The sequence below is a fragment of the Diospyros lotus genome, chromosome 4 (assembly GCF_014633365.1).
Source record: "Diospyros lotus cultivar Yz01 chromosome 4, ASM1463336v1, whole genome shotgun sequence".
Lineage (NCBI taxonomy): Eukaryota > Viridiplantae > Streptophyta > Magnoliopsida > Ericales > Ebenaceae > Diospyros > Diospyros lotus.
The window spans coordinates 8954984-8964380 of NC_068341.1; the positions used below are offsets into that span (position 1 = coordinate 8954984).

Genomic DNA, 9397 nt, shown 5'->3' on the forward strand with positions numbered 1-9397 from the left:
AAAATACTGAAGTTCCTTAAGCTGTTCTTACTGCTCTTTGTAAAATTCTTTTTACATGCTTCTACATTTCTTAGGTGTGATAATAGCTCCTCCTAAACGAAAACATCTGGGATTTGATGGGTCAGTTTAGGTTAGTAAAATGAATGTTACTTCACTTGTTTGTAATAGCTATTGTTCTTTCACCAGGCCTGCCCTCTCCTTTTGTTTTCTTCTCCTAATATTTTCATAGATTACACATATCTACTGCGTCAGTCACAGATGCTGGAATTTGTCGAGCTAATTACAGGATTATTGATGGTCCTGATGATTATGATGTTTGTTTTATTTGCTTAGGATTATGATTTCCTTTTTCTATGGTGTTTTTTAGCCTATAAACACTATTTATTTGACCCCTATGGTGTTTGTCGTGTCGCTATCATTAGGAAGCAAAGCACTTGTGATCTGCACATTTGCTCGCTTGTACTTTATTTTTCAAGGCTAAGGTGCTTTGTGGTCTTTTCAGTGTGCGATACAATCTTGAATTTTCTCGGGAAGTTCTCTGAAGTATACGGCAGGCTGGGAAACTCGTTTAGCTCCAGAATTGTGATTGGACTGACTATAAACTGCACAGGCCTTGAAAAAAAAATTAACAGTTGGAATTGTATACTGCGATACAAATTGTTTAACGAACTTATGGGCAAATTTGACAATCTTTATGAAAAATGTTACAAGTTCCCATCATCCTTCTTCGGAAATAATGATTGTCGTCTTGGCCGTGGCCGTCTGTCCTACAGATTTATGCTTTCGCCAGTGAATGTGTAGTTTTGTGCATGATGGAATCATGTCATCTTAGTCTGAGGGGGCAGTAAAACAATGGGCAGGAACGTCGTGATGACTTGAAAACAGTGCTGTCTGAAATGAGGTAGATGTGTTGTGTGAAGGGAGTGAAGCAAATGCTGGGGGCTTTTAGGGTATTCAAGGGTGGCACGGTACAATGCGGAAGTGAGAGAGGGGGTTAAACAAAAGGTGTCAGGCAAATCTTAATCTCGAGTAATTTATATGGGCAAAGTTAATAAGGAAGAATTAATATGACATATGCATCATAATTATCTTGGAATTGACGGCTGGCCCAATTTGGAGAATTAACTAATTTGCAATTCAACCATTGTAGTGTTATTTATTTGCTGGGATAAGCCCTTCAGAAGAAAATGAATAAAAATTGTAAATTATAAGCAAAATACCTAAGTTGAGCCGTATGAGACACCACAGCTTATCTATATTGGTTTTCGACTGTTTTGATGTAAACTATTTTTGGATAAAAATACTTTTGACTTCTGGCCTTTAAATATAAGTGAGATATTTTTCTGACAAATGTTTTACATTAAAATTTAAAAAATAACTTGCCTTTAACTTTTCTTTTTTCTTCTCTCGCAAGGGTGATTTTTGAGGAAGTGAGATTCTTGTTAGAGCAAAAGGTCAGAGAGAGAGAGAGAGAGAGAGAGAGAGAGAGAGAGTAATGTAAACTGTAAGCCTTATGGTTCACTGTTCGTGTGCTAAGTGACATAAATGTAAAAACATTTGACATTTAACAGAAACCTAAATAAAAAATTTCATGCTTCCTTTTCTTTTTCATGTAAAATTGACCAAATCCACCATAACAAAGCTCCATCGGCTAAATTTTAAATCTCAACCGGAAAGCTAATTGCATAACCATACCAAAACCAAAACCAAAACCAAGAGCATCATCATCCACAGCATACTACTGATTGCAATAACCAAAGGTTTAAAAACCCAAAATTTCTCATGCCTTTTTCGCGGAAGGCAGGATGAGGACTGGTTTTACTATCCACTGCTTTTCATGCTGCTGTACTCATCAAACTTCTTCCAGAACAGAGATGAAACAACAAGGAACAAAACATCTACCAACAAAAATTAAAAACTTTCCAGACCCTCTTCTTACATGAGAAAATCACCAAGCTTCAGTTTCATGTTCAACAAGCTCAGTTGGAAGATGCTTTGCTTAAACCAGCCATGCGTGATTCAGAGAGCATTGAAAGTTTGGGCTCCACTCCTCTACAAATTTTCAAGGTTGGCCTCAGTTTCTTGTACTGCACAAGGAGAATAACAAAAAAGAAAAGGGGCTTAAGAACACCAGCTTAGCACATAAATAACCTCTAGCTTTTCCTAGAATGAACTTGAAAGTTTCTCAAAATACAGATTTGCAATGGGGAAAACACGCTCCCCTTCACGGTTGACCTTCCCTTCTGACATACACAACTTCAAACTCTTCCTGATTTTGCAACAACAAAATGTGGAACTACAGTGCTATTATCTTTTGTTCTCCTTTTCTTACACTATTTTCTTTCATTTTCTTTTTTCTTTCTCTATTCATTTTCCTTTTATTTATTTATTTTCATTTCTTTTTTGTAACATGGGAGAGCCACTCAGAACTTCAAACTACACAAAAAAATAGCAAGTTTGTTACCTCTTCAAAGAATGCATTTATCTCCTCCTCTGTGAGGCCATCATCTTCTCCAGCATTTTCCTCCCAACCCAAAGAACGAAGAAATGCAACCTCTTCCTCGTCAGCATAAACTGCTTCATTTAGGCACAAATTGTTCTCCCTTTCATGTGTATGCCCATGGCTAGCCACCTCATTACCATTCCCAACAATACAAGGGCAAACAGTAGGACAGGCTTCCTGGACTACTTCACCAGATTTATCCATAGGGGAAGACGAAACAGCAACCCCTGAATCTGATAGGATGCCAGAAGTGTTCATTGAGGTCTTCTTCCTCATGAGATTGAAAAAATCACTGCGGCTTTGAGCATGAGAAGAGGGAGATTTCTTTTCCATAGCGGATCCAGTACCTACAGCCAAAGCAGCTACCTTGTGTTCAACTGTGGAAAGCTTGGAGCTACTCTTGGTCTTCAAAGAAGCAGAAATGGACACATGAGCAGCAGCAAGCTCACCACTTGCTAATCTGTTGTCGTTATTTGTTGGGCTAGGTATATCCATTGCCATAGAGGAGACACCATTCTCCCTAGCTTGCTTGAGAACAAGAAACTTCCCAGCTTGAGATGATCTTGGAGCAACCAACCTCAGTTGTTCCCCACGAATAGACTGATTAGAGAGTTGATTTGAGTGGGATTGCCTCTGTGCGCTCTTCATTGCCCCAGTCATCTCACTGGCTCTCACAGCTGTCTTGAGCTTCAATTTATCAGAGCTAAGAACCTGAAAAAAGGAACAGTAGGCAATTGATCACCAACGGTCATAGAATCCATTTGTTTCTCAAGTAGAAACTAAATCCATTTGGAGCACATACTAAATTCATTTAACTGGGGAAAAAAATACTAAGTACACCAGCAATTACTGCCATTTGCAACCTTCCTAGAAAGTTCAGAAGCTCAAAAAGTTTATCCAAGAATTGAAGGGGGTTAAGGTTTTAAATTTCATTTGGTTTGTGCGGATAAATTGTGTCTCCTTAGGGAGAGAGGTTGTTTGGATATTAGAAACCTAAAGATTTTTAATAAAGCCCTCTTAGGTAAGTGGTTATGCAGATTTACAGATGAAAATAATTTTCTTTGGGACAGGATATAGAATCAAATTAAGGCTTTCTATGGGAGGTGCATCTATGGATTCAATTAATTCATACTATACTGTTGGCTTTTGGTCTACAGGGTGGACCATTGTTGTATTTCTAGTCATTTAGTTGAGTTATTCCTAGATTTGTATCAGTAGTTGGTTTTAAATTGGCATATGTCTGATTACTTTTCTCTTATATCTGTTAGTGTTGATTGGTCCCTATTGTCAAGCACAATCTTTATGACTGATTGTTCCACTTTTTCCTTCAAACTCATTCTATTGGGCGAGGAGGTGAATAAGGAAAACCCTCGGTTTGTTCTTTTTATGGAGCACTTTGGGATAACAATAAATCATATATCTCTGGGAAAAATTTATAGAAGTGCATGGACTCCAGCTTAAGCTCGAGGTAGGGAGGGACACCTTAGAATCTAAGCATTGCAAATTGAGTAAATCAAAAACAAAATATGAGGAATGTAAGTTAAGTAAAAACAAGTGTGGAGGCGTGAAGGTCAACTAATTCTAAGAAAAGATCAATTCAAATATCACAAGATCAATTATTCAAAGTGAGAGATTATTGAGGATGTCAAGTCAAGATGATTAAAATGGAAAAGTGCTTCCAACATTTTATACATTGTAAAATTATTTAAAACAAAAAAATAAATTTCAATAGAATGAAATTTTTATCAGACAACTATCAGGTTAAAAGTGGCACTTATTGAAAATAAAGTGCATGAGACAAAATCAAGATGATTTGAACTTACAAGAAGAAGATGCTCATATGAGTCATGTGAGAAGACTGAAAGAAAAAGGTTGTAAGAAAAAAGCTAGAGAAAGCCCAAGAAAAACTTGGTAGGAAACTTAATGAAAAACTCTAGGCATGACATACAACATAGTTGAAAATTAAGATTAATGACAATATTGTAGAAAGGTTGTAGAGAAAAACATTATGAAGAAGGGGTTTCTTCTAATTTTTCTCCAACTCTACACCTCATATTCATACCATTATTTCAAATAGGAAAGATTACTTAGCTATCAATTGCATAACACAATTACAGCTACCAATTAGTTTAAGCTTGTACCTAGCAATCAAATAAAAATTTATAGCTATCAACACTCCCCCTCAAGAGAGTGCATAGATACTCCTCATTCCATCCTGTCTACACAAGAATAAAAAAATTTACCACTAAGACCCTTAGTAATATGTCAACCAACTGATGTTCGGACTTCACAAAAGGCATGCACAGCTGGGCCTCATCTAACTTGTCCTCTATGATGAAGTGTCTGTCAATCTCAAAGTGCTATGTCCTCTATGTCAGTAACAACCTTGTTTTCAGAAAATAGGATGAGAGGTTTGCCATTAATTATCTTTATGTCTGTTAATGATTTTCTTAAGCCACGAGAATTCATAAACACCATGAACCGTGGCTCTATATTCTACCTCTTAACACTTGATTGAGCTACTACATTTAGCTTCTTGCTTCTCCAACTGGCCAAATTGCCATCAATAAACGTGCTATAGCCTATTGTAGATCTCTATCATCCGGGGAACCTGCCCAGTCAGCATCAATATAGGAGACAGCATCTCTATCCTCGAGTAGGAGACAGTATTCTATAGCTTAGCGGCGATTCCCTTTTTTCTCCTAGAGTTTTTTTATGTTTTGTCGAAGATATTTTGAAGTATTTAGATTGGTTTGAGTTCTTTATTTTAGGGTTCATCCCCTTGGAAAGTCCTTAATGCAGTTTTATTTATCGCAAGAAAAGCCCTACAACCCCCTTTGGCTCTTGGTGATACTTATGATGGTTCATCATGTTTTTCCCTGTTGCCACTCCTTAATTTGAAGCTCTTCATCACATTTCTATCCAAAACACTAAAGTGAATTATGGTATCATACCGCATATTCCCAATTCTTGCGGGGTAAAATTGATATTTATAATTTCCTTAAAGACAATTCACTTATAAAACTCTGCTTTTTGTGGGGTGGGTTCTCAGAGAGTGAGTTATGGAAAGATGCATAACGGTTTGGAGGGAAATAAAAGCACATGACACCGTTATTAACATAATGGAAGAGAAATGGACTTTCTCAAAGAATCATACACAACAAGAAAAATAAATCATAGGGTGAGGTAATCACATGCATAAAGCAAAACAACCTTCAGACAGATTAACTGAAAAAGATAAGCTTTTGATGATTCATGTTTAATTAGAAAAAAATATATGAAATAGTGATGTTACCAAGCCTTTAGGCATCAAAGGTGTCATCGGTATTAATTGCCTAGATTGCTTAATAGCCAATTCCTCGAGCCTTTGTGTCTTATCAGGTTGCTGCAAACCAAAGAAAAACACTTCCCTTTAGACCAGACTTAGTATTCATTACGAAGGATGAAAAAGTATAATAAATTACCTGGAGCATAGTACGAGGCTGTGACGGAGCCTGTGTCAGTGTCTCAGCCATATTAAGACCTGCCACGGAACTTGAAGCCCCATATGATGAGGTAACACCAGTACCTTGTTGAACAGGCATGGAACTGGTTCTATTGCTGCCAATTATTGTGGGAACCTCGACCAGGACAGAGTTCCACCTTTCACCACCAGCAAATCCTGGACTGCTAAGAGGCAAGCTCTGTACAGCAGAGCTCAGACCAGAAGATGAAACTCTTCCTGCATCAGGCACTCCTTGCTTCTCTTCAGTTCGAAGAGAAGGAAAATCATTTTCAAATCCAGTTTTATGGATGCTGTTAGCAAAATTACCTCCAGAAAATGTGCTGCAAGTGGGTTTGTTGCTGCAACCATTTTTTGTGTCCCCTGCTCTTTGGCGAAACACCTCGCCGGGCTTCCTATACAATACCGAGAGAGAGGGGCTCAAGGTATCTTTCTCACGCCTACTAATTAAAATATCACCTAGTGGATCCAAACCATCATGGTCCCATAGATCTCCACTATCAGACCTCTCTCTAACTTTGTCACGGTTTTTATCACGGTGACTCCTACCAAAACTACTATAAGGATGCTTTGAGGAACTGTTGCTGCTTGAACTACGCTGACGATTGGACAAAGAAGTTCGGTCCAAAAACTCAGAATGAGAACTATCTTTATCACCCACGTTCCTTGGATATCTTCTCTTATAGTTTGCTGGCAAAATAACATCAAAGCAATACAAACAAAAATAATTGATAAATGTTTAAAAAACAAAAAAAGGAACAAAAATAAATGTAAAGAAAAACATTGGCAAAGTCAAGTCTACCTGAAGTTGAAGAAGTTGAGACAAAATGGTGGGCCAAATTGCCACCCCCACTGACACTTCCAGGGCTTCTCAACCATTCTGGAACTAATGTAGGTTCACCTTTTTCCATGAGAAGCAAACATGATCGCAAAAAACAATAAACCACACCTTCCTTTTATTTCAAACCCCTCCAGCAAAAATATTTGCCTTCGATGAAAAAAAAAAAAAAAACTAAATATCAAACTCACATCTCATTTCCCTAGAAAACCAACCAGTCACCGCAATTGCTTCCAATTCCGAAGTAGAAAACTTTAGATCCTTCCAAACAATATTAAAATCAGATCACGGTTCTTGTCCTCTTAGAACAATCGAAGGAAGCAAACCCGCATACAAACGCGCAACCAGACCATGAACGCGGCAGAAACGGCAAGAACAAATGCCGTGACGCCTTCGTCTTCCAGGAAATAAACGAAGGTAAAACAGTCACATGGACCTCATTCCGTCCAAAACCCAACTTCGATCGAGATAACCACGGTAACAAGAAGAAAAAACGAATCCAATCCCGCGATTTTAAGCAATGGTCCGTAATGTTTACCTCGATAATAAAATCAAACCCCAGGAACCAATACAATCACCAAGGCGAATAATAAAATGTCGAACGAGATCTAAACCCTAGAGCTTCAACGGAACAAATTGGGAACAGACCACAGTGAAAATCCACGCGATACAAAGCGAATTCAGAGATTAAAAAAATAAAGCCTACCTCGTCGTCCTTATGGCGAAAACGATCCAAGAAAACCCTAACCGCCTGAACAACCGCTAATATGTATGCATACTGCAAGGCGTCATGCGAAGGGAGAGACAGTTACCGAGTGTACACAGAGAGAGAGAGGGAGAGAGAGTAGATGCGGAATGAAGTGAGATTATTTGGAGGTTTTGTAAATAAATAAATAAATATATATAGCTATTTATAAACATTAATTATTAAAGAATCATTCCAACCAAACCACACATTTATAGAACATTATTATTATTATTATTATTATTATTACTATGCTTTTTCTTTACAATATTGAAATTTCAAAACTTAATTCTCATTCATTGAACAACAAATAATTTTAATTGTTATACAAAGTATTTATATTATTAGTCAACGGTGTAGAAAATTGCATTTATCATCTTAAAGATATCTTTTGTGCTAAATGCTAGCCCACTTATTATTTATCGACTAGTAAAGTGTAAAAATGTCGATTCATTCAATTATTTTTTATTTTTTATATATGTATGCGTGTGTGTTTCGGAATTATTATTATTATTATTATTATTATTATTATTATATAACATTTGATATGTTAAGTTAGTATAAACACACTCACTCTAAATCGATGAATAAAATTAGATTCAATTGAGCTAATTTCAACTTAATTATCAAAATTATAATGTTTAGATAAAATTATAAATTTGGGAAAATAATTATATTATTTTTATGATTAGCCTTTTTTTCTTAATAAAATACTTATTTTGATTAAAACATATATTTTGTATTCATTGGCAACAATTATGGTAAAAAATTAATGTAATTTTATTCACATAATAAAGGCATTATTTTTATCTCATTTTCTACCCACCATATTCATTTCTTCTATTTCTCATTATTTCGTCGTTAATTCATTGACCATTATTGACCTATTGTGTAAGTAGCGACGATGTAGCGGGTCGGCGTACGAGATGAAAGAAAAAGAAATTAGGTGGGTAGAGAAGGTGAAGCGGCGATGCAACGAGTCGACGCCGGTATAAAAGAGAGAGAAATGGGATAGGTAGAAGGGGCGAAGCAACGACAAGATAAGGCGGCAATGCAATGGGATGAAGAATAATAGAGAAAAAAGAGAAATATGGTGGGTAAGAAAATATACCAAAAATAATATTTTTACTTGCAAGGTGAACAAAATTGCACTCATAAAAAAACTGTCATAAACTCGTAACAACAAAGTGTTTTTATTGATTCTATTATCTTTTCAAATATTTTAAGTTTTGTTTGAAAGCAAAAGTGAAAAATCAAATAAAGTTATTTTATATTTTTGTTTTCAAAATAATAAATTTAAAAATAAAAAATGGATCAAACAAAACCCTATATTTTTTTTTTTATAAAAGAAATAACAAAAACAAAACAACATAACTTTTATACGAATGCATTTTTACAGTTATTTTCTCTATTTTTCTCTCTTAAATCGTCAATTGGCACAATCATTCTCCACTTAAGGGTAAGTTTAGTATTTTGATTTCTAATTGATTTATAATAATAATTTTTCTGTTCTGGGGCAGTTTGGCTATTTTCCTTAATTGAAAATATGTATATTTTAAATTTTATTATTAAATTAATTTTACAGTAATATGAAAATTTATAGTCCATATAAAAAATGAGTAGATAGAATAAAAAAAAAATCAAATTATGAACCAATACTAATACTTCAAAGAAATTACCATATATGAATGCATGCATTTGAATAAGTGAATTTGAAAAATAATTTGTTTTTTGTTATATTTTAAAAATTAACTTTAATATTATTTTAGACGTTACATCATAATTACATCGAGTTTAATCATAATTATA

General features: G+C 35.4%; 1 protein-coding gene across 5 annotated transcripts; it reads right to left on the reverse strand.

Annotated features, from left to right (window-relative positions):
* Positions 1-1580: 1580 nt before the first annotated feature.
* Positions 1581-7708, reverse strand: LOC127800379 (uncharacterized). 5 transcript variants are annotated; one of them, XM_052334961.1, is made up of 6 exons: positions 7550-7708; positions 6808-6993; positions 5968-6695; positions 5799-5888; positions 2465-3214; positions 1581-2087 (listed from the first exon to the last, which is right to left on the reverse strand). In XM_052334961.1, exons 2-6 carry the CDS (start codon positions 6914-6916, stop codon positions 1980-1982), a joined length of 1785 nt encoding a protein of 594 aa, XP_052190921.1. In that variant the 5' UTR covers positions 6917-6993; positions 7550-7708; the 3' UTR covers positions 1581-1979. The 5 variants fall into 5 exon arrangements, with proteins under 5 accessions (XP_052190921.1, XP_052190922.1, XP_052190923.1 ...); XM_052334962.1 differs by having other exon boundaries at positions 6808-7464; XM_052334963.1 differs by having other exon boundaries at positions 6808-6906; positions 7035-7708.
* Positions 7709-9397: the final 1689 nt, after the last annotated feature.

Coding starts and splice junctions, on each gene's coding strand:
- LOC127800379 (XM_052334961.1), bottom strand. CDS start 6,916: ATGGAAAAAGGTGAACCTACATTAGTTCCAGAATGGTTGAGAAGCCCT. Junction 5,889..5,967: donor AGCCTCGTACTATGCTCCAG/GTAATTTATTAT, acceptor TTTGGTTTGCAG/CAACCTGATAAGACACAAAG. Junction 2,088..2,464: donor TAAATGCATTCTTTGAAGAG/GTAACAAACTTG, acceptor CTCCTTGTGCAG/TACAAGAAACTGAGGCCAAC.